The sequence below is a fragment of the Ursus arctos genome, unplaced genomic scaffold (assembly GCF_023065955.2).
Source record: "Ursus arctos isolate Adak ecotype North America unplaced genomic scaffold, UrsArc2.0 scaffold_24, whole genome shotgun sequence".
In the NCBI taxonomy this organism is placed as follows: domain Eukaryota; kingdom Metazoa; phylum Chordata; class Mammalia; order Carnivora; family Ursidae; genus Ursus; species Ursus arctos.
This window is the reverse complement of record NW_026622919.1, coordinates 34,943,822-34,966,817: the sequence shown is the minus strand read 5'-3', so window position 1 is coordinate 34,966,817 and position 22,996 is coordinate 34,943,822. Positions and strand designations below refer to the sequence as shown.

The 22,996-nt window shown below is 45.5% G+C and overlaps 1 protein-coding gene across 1 annotated transcript in view; it reads right to left on the bottom strand.

The window, feature by feature from the left end:
* Positions 1–25: 25 nt before the first annotated feature.
* AATF (apoptosis antagonizing transcription factor) overlaps positions 26–22,996 on the bottom strand; it is a 99,581-nt gene continuing 76,610 nt past the window's right edge. The window contains exons 11-12 of the mRNA XM_026517543.4: positions 21,954–22,025; positions 26–372 (exon numbers count right to left, since the gene is read on the bottom strand). Coding sequence (XP_026373328.1) covers positions 309–372; positions 21,954–22,025 — 136 coding nt within the window. The 3' untranslated portion in view covers positions 26–308. The remainder of the gene's footprint in view (positions 373–21,953; positions 22,026–22,996) is intronic.

Genomic DNA, 22,996 nt, shown 5'->3' with positions numbered 1-22,996 from the left:
GCTTAAGACACCACGCGCACGGCAGTGGCCATAACAACATGGTTTATTTGTGACGGGGAACGAGCGTGGGGTGTGGGTCCCCGGCAGACTGAAGTGTGGGGGGCAGGCACGCTTGACTCCAGGCTTCCTGGGACTTACTAGGCACATGCTCTGAACCCCGCACCTTCCCAGGACTTCCCAACTAGCCCAAAGCCTTGGACCGATGGCTTCCTGCATCTGGGGCTGGCCAAGGCGGTATGTCCGCATGTCCACATGTCCGTGTGTCCGGAGGCCCCGCCTCGGGCCTGCAGCAAGAGCGGCGGGTGTGGTCAGTCCCTCTGGCCTTCGTCAGGAGGGCGGAGCTGCCCAAAAAGAGATCGATACAACTCGGTCCTGGAAGACAAACAAAACAAATTGGTAAACACACTGGTTCCGTTTTCAAGGTTCAACAAGAACCGAGAAGCTGGGAAATGCCCCCACTGGTTTCTTCAACGGCCAACACAGTCGCGTAATTAAAAATGCATCCCAGAGCCCTTACTCACAAATACAAAGGAAGGAAGAACCTAGAAGCAGCCAATCAAATAGTAAAATATGTCAATAGTCCGGTGTGGCTGGATACCTGTCTCCAGGGAATGAGTTTTCTATAAGTTTGCCCTTTACAGACAGGCTCTTCAAGTAAGAAAACAAGATTGAATATTTTAATAGGATGTATGAGACCGCCACACGACGAGGAGGATTCAATCAGACATGGGATGTAGGGGGATATGATTTAGTTTTCATACATTTTCTTAGACTTGGCAGTCCTTGAAAAACAATGAAAATGACCTGGCAACAAGATTCCAATTACTATCACATGTGCAGCCGTTTGGTGGTAGAACCAAGGTTCTTCCCCACTCCCGTGGCCCCTTTTATCTATTTTCAATCTAATAAATAATTCGATCGGCTAATTTATTTCTAGAGCTGGGCTTCGAAATTTAGAAAAGGATAGTATGCCAGGGTCTTGGGTCCCTGAAAATAAAGTATCCCTTCCAACCTCTGTTTCTGCCGTTAAATGCGACACACACCACCACCAGGCCAAAGTCCTCTGCCAAGGCCCAGAAATCTGAAAAGGGGTGAGGTAGGACTCTCTCCTGCCCTCGTCACTGGAGCTCCCAAACACGTTCCCTGTGCACAGGGCACAGGTTCTCCCTGCGGAGATGTGAGGCGGGTGCTGAGCCACGGAGGAAACACGGCCGGCAGAGGCGGGGGCCCCGCAGCTGCTTCTGCGTGAAGGTCGGGCCACTAACGCTCACGGAGGGAGGCCGGGCGCCCACAGTCACGTGCCAGCCAGGGAACGACCCCACAAGAAAGCTGTGTCTGCTCTGTTTTACACCTTCAAGATCTAACCCTTGAAGATAGCCTGCCATCCTGGCTAAGAAAATGGCTTTTAAAAGTGTCCTCGTTACCTGAGAGCCAACTTCCACAAATCTGACTTTCCAAACAGCACAAAACACCAAAGCACACCCTTCAAACAGCTATTTCGGTGTAACAAGACTTCAACACAAAAGCGTACGAGTCTGTGTCCTATGTCATTCTGCTCTGGTGGTGGCCAGCAACAGCGTACTATCATTAGAAAGTCCAGCAATAAAGGTAGCCTATGAAAACTTCTAAAAAAGGGAAAATCCTCAAGAAGAAGCCGCAGTGGCCCGGAATGCAGCCTGACCCTATTGTGCTGGGGAGCAGAGGGCAGGCAGAGGGGCGCAGGCGAGGAAACGGGGGTCTCTAGTACTACGCGGGGATTGTGCCTAAGAACAGGCCAGCAGCAGCACTGAACTACCGACCAGCTCCGAGGCCTGGAGACAGGGGCCGCAGCCTCACCCGCAGCTCCGCTCCCTCCGTCCTTCCTCCGCCGGGCACCTGCCCGCCCGCCCCGGCCAGCCCGCGGGCACAGGCTGCGTGGAGGGCGCTGCTGACCGCACGCAAACGGGAGGCACGAAGCCCCACTTGCAGAGGCGGTGGCTTCCAGATCACCAGCTCCATCACCCGGAGGACAGCGGCCGGAGCAGGCCTCCCGGGATCTCGCGGTGGCCTATTTGCCCACAAGTACAAGTCTCTCTGGTCACTTCCCCGCACAAAACGACACGGCACGGAGGGGATGGCGACCAGGACAAAAGGACAGTATGGCTTTAAGGCTGCGCGGGCCGACGAGAGGACCTGCTCGGCTGCCCGGACCCCGTCATTACGGCGAGTGCCTCCGCTCGGCGCGGCGACATCGGGAGCCCGCCCGCGCCGGTGACCGGCCGCAGCGGGGTTCGCGTGTCGGGAGCACGAGTGAAATGCTGAAACCCGTGTTTTGATAGAACATCATTTCACACGCAGGTGGACAAAGCTGACAAACATATGCAGCTGTTCGTGGCAAAGCAACTTGGAAGGCTGAGGGGTCTGGGGTCTTACAACAGTTTGAGAGAGAGAGACACACACACACGAAGAGCAAGGGATGGTTCCGATCTAAAACCTCCGATGTCACTGCAGCCCCGGGCCCTCCTCAGTGACCGGCTCTACCGTCACAGCATCTCAACCCCCCTGCCCCCCCATTCCAGTCTCACTGTCGCTGACCAAGAACAGGGCGACGGCCTGGAACGGACTTTCCCGTTCCCCCCTCTGCTGTTTCTCAGCCCCAGCGGGGCACCACCAGGACGAAGCCCCCCGGCGCCAACGGCTCTGCTCAGTGCGGCCCCAGCGCGCCGTTCCCCGCAGAGGCTCCTTGCGGTGGCCCACGCGGCGGGCGGGGGGCCAAGGCGGCCACGCGGTGTGGGGGCCGGGCCGGAGTCTGCCTGCCCACCTCCTGCAACAGTTCTACAAAATCACGTAGCCCCCTCACAAACAGGAATTTTTCTCACTAAATTTAATAGTCACAAAGGACATAATTACCAGGATCTTGTGAATACTAACTTTTGGAATAAAACTTGTACATTTCTTCTGTAAAGCACCCAATGGAATGTACGTGCCATACTGACTTGATACCCATCATCATTCATTTAAATAACACATAAACATACTCTTTACCTTGGAAATTTTATAGCTTTCTCTCCTTTTTAAACTTGTATTTCCATTTGATTTTTCCCGACAGATTTTTGTCCTAATTCTTTTATGCTTGAAAGTCTTTTATTGATCACCCGATTATACTTCTTGGCCACAAAAAATAAGTATGTAAATTGAAACACTTTTTGAAATTTCAGCGGTTGAAATGAAAATATTTTCATCTCTTGACACCATAAGGCTCTAAGTAATTAAAAAAGTACTTCTGGATTGTGGTATTATTACACAATTATTATTATTAGAATACAATCGACATATACAATAGTAAAATAAACCATATTATAATTTTGGTGAAAATTTAATACACGTAACTGTGTAAAACGTTACTGGAACCGCATGTCTTCATGCTACGGACGAGGCCTGTCGCGTACCCGTGGTGAGCAGTATTTATCGCCGGAATGAAAGAGTGCTCAGCATCCAGGCCATTCCTGTCTGTCGGATTTTGCAAACACAAGTGCAGAGACACCTCGTCATGTGAACAAGCACACGGGGACAGGGGAGTTTTGTTACAGCAATGTCCCCCAGTCCTTTTGATTCCTTCTGAATTACATACCCCCCAAAACCGCACAGTGATTTACCACCAAAAACTGATTTTAATGATGTGCCAGCTGACAGCTCAATTAGGGTGTCCTGCAGCTCTGTAGGAAATAGAGCCCTGGACCCCTCCGAGCCACAGGGCCTTGTTCCCCAGTGCTGGGGCCCTCCATTCTCAATCCCCGCATCCGTGCCGTGAGGCCCGCTCCTGCTCAGCGCCCAGGAGCGGGAACCCTCCACGTCAGAGAGAGGAGGGGCTCGGTGGGCTGCGCAGCAGGTGGGGGGACAACTGTGACAGGCGAGACCGGAGGCCCTGGCCCAGGTGCATTCTCCAGCTGCCCCACTCGGGGAAAGAACACACATCTGGAAATCTATTCTCCAAAAATGTGTATGTCCTTTCCCCTTGGGGAGTCTCTGCACACCCCAGTGTGAAGACTCAGGGCCGGGGAGCACTGCGTCTCCCCCACACGCACACACGCACACGACGTGGCGCCAGTGCTGAGGGGAAGGCAAAGGCATCTTCAAAAAAAAGGAACCTGTCCATATCCCTTTCCCCATCCCAAGGAAAACAAAACTAAAAATAAAACTGGGTAATAAAAAGGCACCATGGGACAGCGGGTCAGACTGCCTTCTGCCACACAGAACATTTTCCCCTGCAGCATCTTTCCGAACCGGGATTTAGCCATGCAGAGAAGCTCAACTATCAATCCTTCAGGTTAACCTTGTCTCCGTCTGATTCTCTAGGGTAAGTGTACAGTTTAATACTTGAGGTCCCCTTAAGGCTATGCATAATGAACTTGGTTAAAAAAAAAAAAACATAATTCCTGCTCCCTATCACTTCAAGAATCAAGATTTGAATCACTGAGCTGAAACACCTTCCCCCGTTACCCTTCCCCCACCCTCCCGGCCTCAATGGCCAGTGGGAATGTCCACTGTGGAAAATGTATTAATGTTCGTATCATGCAGGAGAATAACCTACAGAGTAATTAACAAGACTTGGACCTAAGGTAGAAGGTCGATAGCAGGGGCCCTTCCTTGAATTAAAATTTAACTTACCCTTTATTGCAACCTACAAAAGCAAGTAATGAGCACTAACATTTTTATTTCTTTTAAACTGTCATTTAGGCTGTAGAGGGGATAATTACCTATCTCTAGTGTAGTAAGGTTTTATAACCCTTAGTGAGGCATTTTCTAATTTAATATTTTTACTATATTATCATAAAACCTGTTTCTGGAAAAAAAATGATCATGGATTAGCAGCCATTTTCCATAAAGACAGAATGTGTGTGTGTGTGTGTTAGGATTCGGCTTATTTATGACATGATTCTTCTGGAGAGACTCAAAGTACCGCAGTCGAGGGATCTGTGGGGTACAATCACTTGGGCGGTGGGCGAGGTCTGAAGCAGCCCTCCATGAGGCGGGAGCAGGAGGCGTGTGTAAGAAGACTGGGGTGCACCTGCGTATTTGCACCCCAATGTGTTCCTTTCGGTTCTCCACGTGCACTTCCCACTGACCGCAACATAAACCCGTGTCTTTCACGGTGTTGCTGGGGCAGTCGGTACAAAGGGGCCCATCACACCATACAGGACGTGTGTGGGGCTTTCAGTTCACTAGGTCAGCGGCCTGCAGCGTCGGGGTCCAGGAGGAACCGCACTGGCCGTGCTCCCGAGCACCGCCCTCCTCCTACTTTGTCTCGGACGCCCCAAAGCTTCAGGGACATCCCTGAGCTCTACACACCTGTCCCTGCGGCCAGGGGCGGTCACAGAGTGGGAAGCAAGCAGCACAGCCGCTGCTCCCTGGAGAACCCGGCATGGCCCCCCAAGCACACGGCCTTCTCCGAGCAAGTGTTCGGCACAGTTCTGAGCCAGTCCCCCAAATGTGCCAGCGGAGACAGTACTGTGCTTTCCTGATTAAAATTATACACATAATTTGCCCTTGATTAATTCGAAATTGTTCATTTGTTGCTTCATGGTGTGTGGGGGGCTCTTCCCAAAGACACCTGACACAACCCCGAGCACGCCGTGGCCCTTCCTTCCTTGCACCGACTCCCTCTCCCTGAGCACCCCGCGCACGCCGCGGCCCCCACACAAGCACGCAGCATCTGCCTGCTTCACTCCAGCCCCTACATGGCCACCAAAGAAGAAAAAGATGAGGACGCACACAAAGCGAAGAGAGACGCAGGGTTCCTTCCGACCAGCGGAATCCCGACCGGATCCGAATCCGCAGGGGTCAGTGTAGGAAGAGGTGGAACAGAAATGCGCCCCGACCCGCGGGGTCGCGGGTAACAGCGGTGCTCTGCAGAGTCCCCAGCCACGTTCCTGATGCCTGCCCCGTTCCGCGTTAGTGTTCTGAAAGCCAGGTGCTTACTAGAGCTGCGGAAGCTTGGAAACACGATCAGATGTGGTCCCCACCTCAAAACGGAACGCAAACGTACGATCCATGCCCAACACCCATCAGACCGCCTGTGTGCACGGCGTCAGGCTGTGTGGCAGACTGCGAGGCCGCGACGACAGCAGGGGCTCCTCCGCTCGTGGCACCCCGCTCGCCGGTCTGTGCCGCCCCCGGGCCCCCGGCTGGCCCTCCAGAGCCCAGAGGAACGCAGCGCGCTGCCCTTCCCTGCAGTGGCCTTTCCATGATGTGAAGTCGTTCCCTAAATAAATCTGCCCTCTGCTAGGTGAAAACCAACCGTTCCTTCCTGCTGTGACGAAGCCCGGGCATCCCGACGGTCAGGCCCTCCGCCCTCCAAGCCCATCCTGACACTCCGGGTGCAGCCTCGCTAGGTCAAAGTGGGCCGAGCGCGGCTCTCTTCCCTCCGCTGTGCTCAGCACTTCCCTGCCTTCACGGAGCTTCGGCTCTCTTCCTAATAGCGCCTGAAAGAGGTATCTTGCCAATCCCTGCTAGACACATACCAATGACCCCAAACAAAGCGATCCTCCGGACCCCGACCCTCTCAATGCTTTGTGGTCAGCTCCCCAAAACACGAGACACAAAATGGTGCCTTCGTTTAATCTTTCATTCCTTCTCCCTCCTCTGACCGAGAGCCATTCTTACTCTGTATCAGTGACTTTACAGGTGAGAGAAAGGTGTGTGAGAAATGCTTCCGTGATCTAACGGGAAATGTTTCGATCCAAATGGCAAGCAATTGCCCTGTGCTCTTTGGGGGCTGTGGTGCAGGGTACACCCTAGCACGTCACAGGAATGGCATCAGAGGCACAGACACGTGCTGGAACCTGTCTCCAAGACTGGATTGTCAGGGGCGCAAGCCAAGTGAAGAGACACACACAGGCAGCTCTTAGGACAACATACAGAAATCATGACGGTAGAAAATTTAGGATTCCTCTCCCTCGCTCTCCTCCCAACATCCCCCAGCAACAAAAAGTGGATCACAGGCTCCTTTCCAGAATCTCATCACAATTCAATACCAACTCCCTCCTCAACACACACACCCAAGAAATGAGATAAAAAGAAAAGAAAGCAACCTTCTCTTAACTAGGACTTATTTCTTAACAGGATCAAGTTAGCCAAGTAGCAGGACTCGGAGGATGCCCACATCCATCAACAATTACCTAAATCTGGAGACAAGGCAAGTCTCCAAGCAGCCGCGGGCTGATCGGCAGCCGCCCGAGTCCGCCACGAGGTGGCAGTACACGACGCGGTTCTAAGGACTCGTCCAGTGGCGTGGCTCCCAGCAAACTGGCCCATAAATTACCTAGTGTGTCTGCCCTCATCACCATCCTCCCCGTGCTTGAAGGAGACTCTAGAAGGTCTGTTCCAATTCGCTCTTTTGGTCGGGTCAGAACTAGGTCCTTCAAACCTCTGCAAATGCTTTTAGCTCTGCAGCTTTAAATTACAGATGGTGACATGCGGCCTCTGGCCTGTCTCCTAAAGATCAGACAGACTAGAGATTTATAAATGTTCACAGAAGCAGGTTGAGGGCCCAAACAAAGGAACTGAAAGGCTCGGGAAAGGAAGGAGAGGGAAGAGGGCCGGGGAGAGACGGAACGGGGGCCGAATCTACACAGGGCTGGTTCCTCACTCGGGCTCCTTCCTGGTCCTCAAGTCAGCTACACTCACTTCGCTTGAACAAAGGAAGGAAAATACTTGAAACTTCTGTTACCCCTACCGCTAGCTCTGAGTCCAATTCTTTTAAAGAAAAATAACTTACCGTGGTGGACTAGCAAAAAAAGGGTAGTGGTGGCAAAGGGTGGGGGGGACGACACTGGCACTCCAGACAAAAGGGATGTGGCCTCCTTCCCTGTGCATTAATATTCCATATTCCTGGGATGATTTCCACTTTCACAGTTTGACTGTTTTATAACAGATTTGATGCGAGAGAAGACAAATGGCCTCGCTCAGGAAAGACGACAAATCATCTCACCGCTTTTAGCAGGGTTTTCTCTTTATTTTTATTTATTTTTATTCTGTGGCTGGGCCGCAGAGCTCTCTGCCTTGCTGGAGATGTTTAATATTAACGTCAGGCCCCCACGATCCTGGCAATAGAGTTGGCCGGTGTTGTGTTTACGGTTTTGTGACTGCTGGCTTCAGGAAGATGAAGCTCCTTGTTCAAACAGCAGCCCCTCTAACAGCTCCTGTTAAAAGCCCGGGGATGCTTCACTGCTTAGACGTGAATCACTTCCTCCAACCGCACTGAAGGGGAGACTGACACGCGAGTTACATTTGTGTCCCTATCAAGGCTGCTGCCCAGCGACCCAGGGCCTGGGGGGCGGCCTGTGCTGCGTCTCTCAGCTCCAGTTTAACTCCTACTTTTGGGGGTCAGAACACATGGAAATTAGTGAAGGTGTTTACTGGCAACCCACAGAGTTTCAGCACGGCTTTCTAGTACTCCTGGTAATCAGCTGGAGGACTTGTTTAACAAGAAAGCCCAGGACCACTCCAAACAAAAGCAGCGACGACAGGGCACACGAACACCAGGCACCAACCCTGCTGTGGCCGGGCCTGAGGGTGGGGCGTAAGGTACCAGCAGGCCCTCGGGGCCAGGCTCCTTAGCTGCTGACCCTTAAGTCCTGACAGTCTCCGCCCTGGGGTGCAACTGGGGTGCAAGGATCTTGTGTTGTCCTTTGCTCCTCCTCCCTCTTTGTCTTTTTCATACTCCTCCTGGCCGGGAGTATAGACCTTCTCCTAGCCTCTGTTCTTGGCCCTCCTCTCTTGCCTCTTCCCCGCCCCCCCCACCAATCTCATCCACGCTCTCAGCTCTAACAATCTCCACCGCCGGGGTCCGATGCCCTCACCTAGGCACTGTGCCCTGGGCCCTGCAAGGCTACGCTGGCTGTCACCTCAACTCCCATCTGTTAATAATGGCAGCATATTCTTTGTCACTCAAATCCCACACTTAGTTGCTTATCGGCAGGAAGCTCCAGAGTTCCAGGTATTGACAGCACATTTTCTGATTCGAACATAACACACACCCTGAGACAGAGCTCTGGCTTGGACAGTCCACTTGTATTAACTGATAGAATGAAAACTGATGCTGCCCTCCCTCTGTCGATCTTTTTGGTTTTTAGTAGTATCCTTCGAAGAACTTCTTCCTCTTCCCTGTAAATGGGAAATTTGAGAAAAAAGGTTTGTCCCAGACATCTGCCACGTCAACCCTCCCCAGGAGTAGCGACCGGGACCCTGTGGCCTCCGGGTGTCCGCAACAGGGCATCTCCCCCAACCTGGGTCACCGACCAGTCACTGCAGCCAGCAGTCTGATGACCTTGGCCAGCTAGAAGGCGGGTTTTAAAAAGCCCAACGGCTAAGTGTAAAACGAGGAGTTTGCATCTCCGCCGCTGGAGTCTGTTCGGGGGCCTAGCTGTGCCTCCCATGTAGGACTGGGCGGTGGGCGAGGAGGCGGAGGGCTGCCAAGTGCGTGTAGGAGAAAACGTGTATCGATTTCTTCTTTCTTATAAAGGAGCACAAAGCGCTGAAGAACAATCGCGCGTCTCTGCAGCATTTCACATTCCACGTGAGACAAAGGCCCAGCCCCCACCAGGCTGAGAAGCGGAAAGGGGAACCACACAGAGCGGCAGTCTCCTGGGTGTCAGCGGCCACCACGCTGTCCAGGCCCACTACTGGGACTCCGAACACCTCAGGCCACGAACGCCTCCCCTGCCTCTGATCAAGTAATTTCCCTCACTGGGCTGATGCTGCTTCATCTATATTGGAGAAGAAAGAGCCTTCAGTCTTATTTACCTTTTAAGTGGAGGTGCCCAGAGGGTAAAAGAGTTAATGTTTATAAAGTGTTCTGCTCCCCAGAGGGAGACAATGGATAAAACACAAGGTGTGGTTATGGCTCATTCAAGACCTCATTTCCAGGGTAGTTAGTAATAGCTTCCCATTACAAATGCAGCGCTTCCCAGGACCTTGAACTCAACGTACAATGAGGCAATGCCCTTTATCTAAATATCCTTTTTTGGTTTGACACTTACTACCAACACTAAAAATAACAAAAGGTAAACCAGGGACTGTTACGCCTTGCTAACGCACATCCAGAATCCATTCCACACGGTTTTCTTCTTAAATCAAACAAATCCAGCAAGCAGTCCAAAAAACTGACCTAAAGCTGTAACTGGTCATCACAGAGCCCTGTCTATGTTCTCCGTATTTCCACAGTAACCAATAATTTGTAGGAGGGCCACCAGAAACCAAATCCAGTGTAGGTCCCACAGGCAAGACGGACAGGAGGAAACCTCCTACAGAATACAAAGTTTATAGTGTGCGCTCTTGGAAGTGACAGAAATACAAGAGTGTTCTTGAAAGATCTTTTCCCAAGGTTCATCCTCCATAAAAATGACCTCAAAAACTCTCTAAGTAAAGGGTTGGGAATGAGGAGTCCCAGAGCTGGACTCTTCATTTCCGGGCATCTTCCGACATGGCCAAGAGCTAAGAACATGGCGCTCGCGTGCCATGTTTTGCCCGGAGACGGAACCCACAGCTCCTCAGGGGCGCGGCCAGGGGGCGAATGCAGCATGCGATCTAGACAGGGACGAGGTGCTGGGGAGCTGGGGAAAGGATATTAAAGGAGTTAGAAGATTTGGAGATTTCGGTGAAAGAGGCAAAAACTTCTGTTCATCTGTCTTATAGGACTGTTTGCAAAAATAGTCTTACCAGCAAATTGTAAATAGACTTATAAGCTGAAAGCCTTTAAAGGCATTTCAGACAGGAGACCTACAGCCAACTTTTTTCAGTTTGCACAGAAATGGCTATGTTTGTGCTGCAGGCAAAGGGACAATGATATTTACCCATGTGAAAACATACATTTTCTTTGTTTAGGTAATTGTACAGATTACGTTTAAAATAGTCCTCCTCAGAAACAAAAAATTTAAAAGAACATTTCATTCTCAAGACTCTCACAAGCAAGGACTATTTTGGCTTCGTAAAAAAGGAGACGAAGTCACCAAGGGAAGCGTCCTCTGGGGTCGCGCCGCATGAGCGCCGGGGCAAAACGCGCTCAGGTGCCCTCCCGCGCTAGTTCTCTAGCTTCGGGAGGCTGACATCAACGTGGAAAGGACATGATATGGTTTTGCAAATAATACTTGTGCTACAAAAATGTTATGCAATAAGGCGAGATAAAACTAGAAGCAAAACATATTTTCCAAATGTATGAGCATAAAACTTTGATACAAAACCAAATACGAGATTACAGTACACATATGCACGCTACTTTGACTTACAAGTTAAGCATTCTTGTTCTTTTTTCCTAAAGTTTATTTATTTAAGTGATCTTTATACCCAATGTGGAGCTCGAACTCACGACCCTGAGATCAAGAGTCGCATGCTCTCCGACTGAGCCAGCCAGGCACTCCATAAGTTAAGCGTTCTTAGCGAGAAGATAAACCCCCATATCAAGTGCTTTTGTGAGCTGTAATAAAGAGCATTAAAGAAGAACAAATAAAGTAGGGGTTCAAGGAAGAGCGAGCCCCCAGCTCAGTGTGGAAAGGGGACTCATAGGTCTCCCCAGAAAGGCTGTATTGGTTGAGGGCTCTGAACATCCCAACCAAGGTGAGGAAGGGGTGAGGAGATGCCCTGGGTTAGGTGAGCAGAATGGAAACACAGGAGTGCAAGAAGTGTGTGGGGGGGTGTTCTGGGGACAGCACAAGGTGTACATACCCAAACGTGATGAGGGGAGAGAGGGAGCAAGGCCTTGAGGGGCAGGGTCGAGAGCACAGGTTCAATTCTACAGGCAACAAGGAACACATGCTCGAAGCGGTATTCTAGGAAGGTCTCATCTGGCGAGACACAGAGCTGATTAGATCAGACTGGTGGTTAAGGGACTGCCGGTGCAATAGTCCATGTGCGAAGTATAAAGAAAGGTCTGACTTAAAAAGAGACAGAGACAGACAGTAGAGGCCACTGAAATGTATCAACAGGCAAGCAAAATGGGAAAAAATCTGCAAAAATTAGGAAATATGGTATATAACCATAATAGATAGAATTCATACAAATTGCAAAGAAAAACTAAAACTCAAAAGAAAAATAATTAAAGGATAAAGCAGAAATATGAATGATTAATAAATACACGGACTCTTCAAATTTACTCTTAAATGAGAAAATAAACATTACTTAGTTCAGTGTCCAGTACCCCGTAGATCAGTAAAGTGTCTGTCACTTGTTATAAACTTATAAAAAAATAACTTTCAGCACTTCAAAATTGAAAATACTTTCGAAACATAACCCTTCATATGACCGAAGGTGTAATGACAAGCCTCAGCTGGCAAGGGAGCAACGGCATGTAAATTAGTCGGACCAATCAAGAATCATTCAAAAGTTATGCCTCTGACCCAAGAATTAGTCTTCCAAGAATCTATTCTAAAGACACAGCAAAACTTAAAATACAGACTTCTGCACAAATACGTTCACTGCAGTATTAAAGAGAAATAAAAATAATCAGAAACAATATTTCATAATTGGATATTACATATTACAATGTCTTTTAAAAACTTAATGCTGTTAAAATGCTTATAACAAAGTTCATCAAAAAAGGGGATTCAAACATATATATAAATATATCTTTATAAAACACATACACAAAAAAATTCTGTAAGAAAACATATGAAAGTATAAATGTCAACTCTCAATAGCACATAAGAGATGAATTTTTCTTTGTCTTTTCTGTATTTTCCAAATTTTCTTCCATACGCATGTATTGTTCTTATTACAGGGGGAAAAGAAGATACCACCTCTAAGGAAAGTAGGTGACAGGCAGCCGAATACGGGCAAGCTGTAAGGGCAAGCTGACTGATACTCTAAATGAGGTTTCAAAGCTGATTATAAGGTTCAGGGTCTTTGTAACCAGAAGAATGGTGTGGGCATAAGAGCAGGTCTGGAAATTCAGTGATTCATACTAAGATGTGAATGAGGTGTTAGACAACCCCCCCTCCCGTGTAAAAAGCACCTCTATTTTAAAACAAAAAAAGGAAAAGAAAAAGTCATTTTAATCCAAAAGAGTCTCCCCCGCCCACCCCCAAACAAGTGTTTAATTGAGAGAAAGGTTCTTCTACGTATACTGAGGATGGGGAGAAGGAGCTTCCCTCTGGCGCGCCATTCCCAGACATTTCTGAAAGCTTGCTGATGCCTTGGAAACAGCAGCAGGTTTGAATTCACATTCCCAAATGCACAGATCAGGTCCACTACTTACTTGCTGTTTAACTTGGGCCAGTTACTTAATAGCTCTATGCGTCAGGGTTCTTTTTTGTTTTTTTAAAGATTTTATTTATTTGAGAGACAGAGACAGCGACAGAGAGCACAAGCAGGGAAGAGAGAGAAGCAGAAGCTAAGCAGGGAGCCCAACTCGGGGCTTGAACCCAGGGCCCCGGGATCACAACCTGAGCCAAAAGCAGATGCTAAACAGACTGAGCCACCCAGGTGCCCCTTCTTTTTTTTTTTTAAAGTAGGTTCCACACCCAATGTGGGGCTCGAACTCACAATCCCAAGATCAAGAGTGGCACGCCCTACTGGCTGAGCCAGCCAGGCACCCCTATGCCTCAGTATTCTTATCATAAAAGGCAGATAATGTCAACCACTTCAGTGGTTTCTTCGAAGGACTGAATGAAAAGGTACATGAAGGGCTTAATGCAGGGTCTAGTACATAGTAAATGCTCAGTAAGTGGAATATGATGTTATTACTCTGTGTCATTTCGTTGCCCATCAGAAACAGGGTAGCTCAGGGTGAAGAACTCAGAGCAAAGGATGAATGCACTTAGAAACAGAAGTGGTCTACAGATCTTAGCAACCTAACATTGGCTCAGCGATCATTGTGGGAAATGTAGGACTTAATCTAAATTAGGTGAAAAACATTTAGCTATTGCCTATCCACCTGCAGGATACTTGGCTGTGATTAATACAATGTTGTAAGATAATATATTTTAAAAGACAGTAATAATAAAATGCCAGAACTTAAAAACAATAAGTTCTTAAGAGAAACATTTATAACCACTTTAAAGAATGTGAAAGATCCCTTTGGGGGAAAAAAAGGATTCACGATCCTTTGAAGAAATGACAGGAACTTAACCGAATGAGAACTATAGTCAAGAAGCCCCATTCTGAGGAAAGATTTATCTGTTCAACATCCACAATCTCTTTCTAGAAGATGTGCTTTTATCACTCTACATCCTGCTTGGAACCAAGGCTTCAATTTGAGAATGCAAATTCACTAGAACTGTGTAAGACTGAACAGCAGCAAATCAGGAAAAACAGAAGAAACAATCACAGCTTTCAATCCAGTTTTAAAACTCCGGCCCACGTCTCAGCTTTGAACTTGAGAATGTTTCCTTTGTCCTTTCTGACATTACCGGAGGAGGAAGGCCCCACGCCTCCTATCTCTGTGCTGGACGCCATCTTTAATGATGATATATGGGGGTCCTTTCCCTCAGCACTGCTGGGGGGTCAAACGTGTGATGCCGCCCACCCGAGTATCAACAAGCGAATTATAAACTGTGTCAATCCGAGTTAATGCAAAGCTGTAATCCTCTTTAACAAGAGATCAAATCACTGCTGTGAGTTATGTTCATTCTGTAATCTGATAAGGAAGAGAGGGAACCTCTAATAAAAGAGTAATGGGAGCCTTTAATGACGCTGGTAAGAGGCAGCACCAGGGAAAATATTGCTCTCGTTCCTGCTGATTAGATCAATGTTGCATATTTGCCCGGACTTGTTTCACCTGTCAGAATAACCTGTGTCTTTTTAGGAGATAAGAAGCCTCAGAGAAAGCATCTGTATCTTAACCATTCTCGCTTGCAAGTCTTTAACCAACCACACACGCTCTGTGGAGGGTACTTCTGGGCTTATTAGCTGATGTGCTCTCAAATGCCAAGCAAACTACCAGAATACTTCCCCATGATGCAGTGTACATTTCTATTACATAAAGGGGTAAAGTAGGCAGATGGAGTAAAAAATGGCCTATGTAACCTCTGGGTTACCAACTGGGGGGAAAAGAGCATCATCGGGAGAGTGGTAGAATGTGCCCATGTCTAGGGTGCAGACCCACACACAAAAATGGCAAGCCGAAGATAAATTGCCTGTACGAATTCCATTATACCAAGGCACCTCAAGAACAACGGGGCAGTGATGTTGACAAAGCACTTTACAAGGCTGGATTACCTTTGTACATTTCCTTTCTAAAACTCCAGATGTAAAACAGTAAAGTACTTGCTGTTTAGTGGTCATCATGAAAGGGTCCTCTCTTCGTTCTCTTTTAACGCCAGCAGCTTCATAGAAGGAGTGGGAAAAGTGGTTCTTTACTGTGGGGAAGAAAACTGGGGGCTAACATGGAAATTCTTACTGTTTCTACTGAGAATTTAAGTTCTTTGCAAAGGAATAGGGTACCTATAAAGTGTTAATACTGCTATCATTTTTGTAATAAGAAACACAGCTTCTCAGGAAAATACTTAATAAGCTAACCTCGAAACCGATGGTCCCCGAACAGAATTTATGTAAGAGCCGCTGTCCGAAGCAGCAGCGCATGCGAGGTGGACACGACGTTTCTTTGGAGCGCACCAGGCCGCCAGTGGCCACGCAGACCCTCGCCGGGCCCACAGCCAAAATGCTCTGGGGAGGGGTGTGCCACGAGACGGAGTGCCGGGTGCACGTGGATTTCCTTCCCAAATCTGAGGCGGTGGCCACCGGTTTGGAACATATCTTGCTTGACCTGTCTCAGAGGTCTTGCCCAGAATCTGCTTCTCCTATTTGTCACACCAGCATTTTATATCTGACCTACGTCGACAAATGAGGAAGAATTCACTTCTTTATAAATCCTGCCTCGGAGGGTCTTTGAAAAACACAGGCAAACCCCCCCACCCCAGCCCTCTCTCTCCCTTAGCCCACTGATAACCCTGTCTCTCCAGTATCACACAATACTTTCCCTCTTAGCAAAGATGACCCCAAAGGGCAAACGGCAGTTGCTCTGGAGCTGAGCTGCCCCGCGCCAAGAGTACCAAGGGCTTGGCAAAGTCAGCGATCATCGTTAGGCTCTGGTAACTTCCTTCCTTGCATGCAAACACGTAACACACGGGCAAAGCGGCATTTCTTTGGTTTTCTCTCAATACTGGGGATGTTCAGCGGGCCTGCAACAGAAACCACGCGCCTGCCTCCTAATGCAGTAAAGATCTACTGGCCCAGCACGTAAAGAGTATCAGGGCTTTCGTGAGACTTTCACTAACACAGGCAACCTGAAAGCACATAAAAAGCATTGAAATTAGTACCCAAAGTTTATCTACAAAGAAATGTCCCCAAAGGGAAATGTCGTAACAGGGGGACACAAACTGGCTACTTTGCATTTAAAAGGTTTAAAAAAAAAAAAAAGATCTCTTGAAGAAAATTCCTAGCATGAGAAAAGAATATGTATCAGCAGAAATTAACTAAACAGATAACACTACACAGACCACATCACAGGAGAAACAAAATGAAGATGCCATTGCCTTTTAAAGATCCTTTTAAAGATAACACTTCTCTCTCCACTAAGGGTATTTTAATACCCCGTGTTAAAGATCTCTTCTATCCTCTCCCTTAATGAGAACTATGTTCCAGTTTCAATTCAATTTGACCAGGCGCAAATTTTTTTTAGCTCAAATTGGATGATTGTAGCTCAAACTGGGGATTCAAGAACGAGTAAATGGCACTCAGATTCTGTCCCGCTTCTCCCCCCGAAAACCCAAGCATGGGGGAATTTAGCCACATGTAGAACAATAAACTGGAACCAAGGGACAAAGAGAAAGGGTTCTCTCTCCAGACCTGGCTAAGGTAGGAACCACAGGCGGAGCTGCTTCTGGGAATAAGAAATCAAAAGTGCTACAAAATGTATGTGTACTTTACCATGATTTAAAAAGGGGGCAGAGGGTAATGGGAAGAGACCCTAGGCAGGTACTAAAAAGCCAGTTTTATCCATATGGTCCCTACGGTGGAAACCATAAGGAAAAGATCTTTCATTCACATACTTCAACACAGAAATAATCAACACCTTCCCGTTTCCTCTGTATATTATATATATAATTTTCAAATCGAAAATGTCCTTTTCTTTTTCTGTTGATAAAAGGCAGTATAAGCTTACTGCAGAAAAATTTCGAACACTATGAAAATGCATAGACTAGAAAGTAAAATGCGTTTTCTACTCCCTCCACCCAGCAACAAGTATGTGGAGTCTGATATCCATTATTTCAGATTCATACTTTTTAATGTAACTTTTTTTTTTTAATGTAACTTCTACGAATACGTTCTTATGGCAAAAGACCGGATCAAAACAGAAGCATAAAAAACAAAACACTGAGTTTCCCTCACCGCCCTTCCTTCATGCCATTCCTTTCCCCACAGGTAAACAGTGTCAATATTATGATGCATATGTGGTCTTCCTAGACATTTCCCTAACCACTGTAACATATACATACATATCTATACATATATGCCTGTTGAATCTCTATTTTCAAAACATAAGGGGATCATGTTACAAACATGGTTTCTTTTTCTAGTTAACAAAATAACCTGGAAATTTGATAGTATAATCAATTTTTTTAAAGGTATCACTTTTCTTTTCCTATCATACATACCTATTTACTCAAAAGATGGATTATAATATAGTATTTTGTAGCTGAACATTGTTAATACAATGTCACTTCATCCTTTAACAGCCGTTTACAATTTCATTGAATGATCTTACTGTGATTTATTTAACTAGTTGCTTATTGAAGGTCATTGAGGTTGTTTATTCCCCCATTATAAATCATGTTGCAACAAAGGTTCCTGTTTTGTTCTGTATTTCCTATTTATTTATTTTTAAATAGTTTTTTAAGATTTATTTATTTGAGAGAGAGAGAAAGGGGGGGAGAAAGTGGAGGAGAGGGCCAGAGGGAGAGAATCCCTCAAGCTCAATCTCAAAACCCACGAGATCATATTTATTTACTTATTTATTTTACTGAAGTACAGTTGACACACAATGTAAAGATTCTTCATACGAATATATCTGCCAACTCGCTATACTTCCTCAGGTCAATTCCTAGAAGTAGATTTTTCTGGGTCATCAGATAAGTATACATTTAAAATTCTGACACACATTGCCAAACAGCCCTCCAAAATCATTTTGCCAATTACATTCCCAACAATGGTACAAGGAAGCGTCTGTTTCCCCACACCATCAACACAGGAGGTTACCAAACTTTTAATGTTTTATAATTTAATAGGGGAAAAAATGAAATCTCATTTTAATTTGCATTTCTTTGATTAATGAGGTTGACAGTCTTTGTTTTTTAGCTATTTGAGATTTTTTTTTAATGATTTCTAAGTTTGCTTGTTGACATGCTTTGCCCGTTATTTTTACTGGGATTCTTAGAGACTTGTAAAAATTCTTTACGATTTTACATAGTAAAGAAAAATGCCATATATTGAACTTTTTCGTGCCAGTCTGTCATTTACTTATCACTTTGTTTTCGATGTCTTTTTCAATGTGACTTTCAGGTCGTCAGATCTATTAATATTTTTCCCTACGGCTTCTGGCTTCTGGCCTTGGTATCATGCTTACAAAGTCCTTCTCTATCTCAAAATCATAAAAAAATTCTCTATTCATACATGCACACCAAGAATGACAGATCTGTAACTTAGCAAACCCAAAACTATTCATTTGAAGAAAAGTATTATGCGCCGATATTGGTATTCTAACAACTACGAACGTGTCCAATTCCTCAGTGATATTTTGTGGTATACAAAGCAGGAGACAAAAAGGTGTAGTGCCAGACTGTCACCAGTTATGGTATTACCCAAAGAAAAACAAAATAGGTCAAGCTATGACTGCCTCCTTCTGCCCTGAGAATCTGGATACTAGAAGCAGAGAGAGCTAATGCCCAGTTCCTTTACCCCCAGTTAATCTGGCTTATTCAGACTATGGAACCCAAGCAGTAATGTGGATAAATGCCTCTTCTCCTTACGAAACACAATGGGAATAGAGTGCACTGTGGCAAAAACACATGCTCCGTTCTCCAGCTACAAGACTTTTATTAAATTCCTTGTTAAGTGGGCTAAACGAGCTGGAGAACAATGCTGATAATAAGCAATCAGTCCACAAGGGACAGCCTTTTCTCCCCCAGAAACACTGAATGCCAGAAGGACTATTACCCAACAAACATTCCCAACCCCTTCTCCCCTGCCTGCCCCACCTGAAGTAGCCAGGTAGTACAGTTCTAACTAATGAGATATGAGACGTTTGGAGGGGATTCTAGCGAAGCTTTTACTTTTCTGATAAAAGAGAGCAGATAAATCTGACACCACTTCTTTCCTCTCTTCTTCCTACCGTGAACATGTTTCATGGCTAAAACTGCAGCCGCCATCTTGGGACCACAAGAGAAAGACTAAGAGATGCTGGCCCTTATATCACTGAGAAGGGAAAACCACTGCCAATAATTTCATGCTACCCCTAAAATTTTTCTGTCAAAAAAATAAACTCATTTGCTTATGCCTCTGTAGGCAGGTTTTATTTATTTATTTTTTAAGACTTTATTTATTTATTCAACAGAGATAGAGACAGCCAGCGAGAGAGGGAACACAAGCAGGAGGAGTGGGAGAGGAAGAAGCAGGCTCATAGCGGAGGAGCCTGATATGGGGCTCGATCCCATAACGCCGGGATCACGCCCTGAGTGTAGGCAGGTTTTAAGATTCTTGCAGACCAAGTCCAACATAATCCTAAATACAGTGATTTTCAAATCATCTTTGGCTAGCATTTGGTAGCAACCCTCAGAAATTATGTGAATAAATAAGATTCAGGAAAACTAAGTGCCCCTGGGATATTAGGTGATTCAAGAAAAATCCCAACTACGAAGGACAAAAAGTTGTTTCTAAATGATCTAGTAGTAATACTGTATTCAAAAGACGCCACTAATATTATGCTGAGTTTCACACTTTATGCCTGCGGTAATCATGTTTCCTTAATGGGTTTGTTTTCGTTTTTGAGCGTCTAGTCTTCCTTTCCTGTTCATATAATCTCCCATGTTGTCTTGACAGGGATTGCAAGTTGCACTCAATTTACTCTGTACTTTCAAAAAAACAGAGTAGATCCAGAAATAAATGGAAACAAATAAACAAAAAAACCCCAGCCAGACAAAGGCATTCATTTGCAAAGCACAGGAGAGGACGTGAAGTCACAAAGTTTTGAGTACAAATGTACTCAGGACCCTCCATAAGCTCTTTTGTACTCAAAGTACTGAACAAAAGCAAACAAAAAATAAGTAATTACTGTGTTCACCTCAACTTGCAGATCTACTACTTTTTAGGCCAGGATAGAAAATCTGATGAGGCTTAGTAGCAAATGAAATATTCTCAAATAAAAAGGTTAAGTGTACTTTGAAATATAAAGCTGGCAAAACCCTTATGTGCTTACCCTAGGACCAATAATTTCACTTGGTAAAGATTTATGCTTACAAATGTCTATCACAACATTATTTACAATAATTAAAAATCATTTAAATGTCCAACAATTAGGGAATGACTAAATAAGCAATATAAAAATGTTATACAGTCATTCAAAATTTTTGAATGTGACTGACGTGAAAATGTTCACAGTATACAAAATATTTAAGAGAAAAAATTCACAACAGAATACAATTTTAGTCATATTCTAAAGAAAAACAAGAACATTCTCAAAGGAAACTCATAACGACTGAAAGGAGGGTGCCTGGCTGGCTCAGTCAGCGGAGCACGTGACCCTTGACCTCACGGTCATGAGTTCGAGCCCCATGTTGGGCACAGAGATTACATTAAAATACATACAGACATACATAAATAGAACGTACAGGAAAAATTTTTTAAAAAGACTGAAAGGAAACATTCAGAGATGCTACAAGTGGCTCTCTCCTGAATGTGTATATATTTACATGCGCACATTTCCTAGCTCCCTCCACTGAGAGCGCCTGGGAACAGTGAAACCCGGTGACAACGAACACCCTTAGCACACAGATCTTGGTTTCTAAATACCACAATCCACAAGAAAGAATCAGAACTCCTCAGAGAAAGACTGACTCCAGGGCTGGAACAGGGAAAGTATAAGACAAGCCTAGAACACCCTGCTGTGCCAGAAAGTAAGAACATACTCAAGGAATGGGGTCATCTCAAAAGGACAAGAGCCAGCTCGAAAGGGCTTCCATCAATGTGGCACAATTTCAAATAAAAATTAATGACAGTAATTGGTTATAATTCATTGAATAAAATAGGAAAGCATGAGTTCATACTGATATAAATGAATAAATGAATGGCAAACAAATGAAAGCGAAGCAACTGGCTAAATAAGTAATATAAAAATATTACAATGTAGCAGAATCCTAGCTAATATAGAAGCAATCAGTCTTTAAAAATGGCTATCTATTAATTGCAATATTGAGGACAGATTTTTTGCATACATTTCTATCTTGTTTCTGTTTATAAAATGAGCATGTACTTCTTTTGTAAAATACAAAAAAAAAAAAAAAAATCCTCAACAGCAGCCTGAACAAACACAACATAATGCACATCTCTAGAGCAGTCTCTAGAGACATTCTAAAAAGGAGAGCATATACACAAAACCCCCAGCCGCATAAAGCAAGTGCATGTGCTGTCCTGACCCACCTTTCTGTCCTAGAGAAAAGCCTAGATGTCCTAAGCAGGTGGCTAAAGTTAAAACCAAAAGAGCAAAAACAAACAAAAAAACGACCAGAGGCAGCATTCATATTTACGGAAATTTTGGTTTGGTTCCACAGTAATTATGGGGTGAAGAAATGTGACAAGGACCCTTGCTATGATGCCAATGACAAATGGTTAACTGATAAGAAGAAATGGAGAGGGCGACAGGCTGTAGAACAGGTCAATATCAGGCTGTCATGAAGCCATTTGAGACACATAATTAATCTATTACTCACCTGGCATCATCATTCATTGTAGTGTGGTCAATAGGTGCCATGAAGCTCAGTAGCTTGCTGAGGACATGAAACCTAAATAAAGCCGGAAACAAACAGGCAGCGACATTAGTAACTAATAACCAAGAAAAGGAAACACATTCCATGAGTTAACAAACTCCAGAACTGATCACATCTGACTCCAGAGTGGACTGGAGAACAATTCATAGGCACACACTAATCACAAATGTATTTCCCTCTTTTTCTTAATATTACAGGAGAAAAGTCTCATCACAGCACATTGTAAATAACAGTTCAACATTTACATCATAGTTCCAAAAAAGAGGAGACACGCTTGTGCCCTTGAGCAATATACTAACCCTTAAACATGACTCCAGATAGACGAGAAGGAGGACCTGAGTACCCCATTTTCCTCCTCTAAGTACATCTCAATCATTACTAGGAGGTAGTAAGCACAGTACTGGTACAACACCCAGATGCCATGCCTCGCACCACCATCGCTCATTAGCACTGGTTTTCTGAGTCAGAAAAGGCTTCCAGAATTCCACATCATCTCTATTCACTAGATCCAGTCTTTCATTTCACCCATCTTTAAATGAAGGAGTACATCTGAGTACATAACAAGTTTGATCCTTAGATCTTCAAGTCATGGTGTTATAGAAATTTAAATGATATCACTTCCATTTCTCACCAACAGAAAAAAAAAAGGGGTATTTCTGTACAAAGTGCTTTGAGATCCTCTGATGAAAGGAGCTGAACAACTATATGACCTTATACGGACCAAATTATACCAAAGAGAATTCACAGGAGGTAGCCCTTTCTGTTCATTATACTAGAAGAGGCTGTATGACAATATGCATGTTATAAAACTCTAACCAAAAAAACTCTACTGGGGGGCGCCTGGCTGGCTCAGTCGGTAGAGATCATGTGACTCTTGATCTCCGGGTTGTAAGTTTGAGCCCCATGCTGCGGATAGAAATTACCTAAAAAATAAATAAAATCTTTTTAAAAACCCACAAAATTCTACTTGGGCAGAATACTATCCA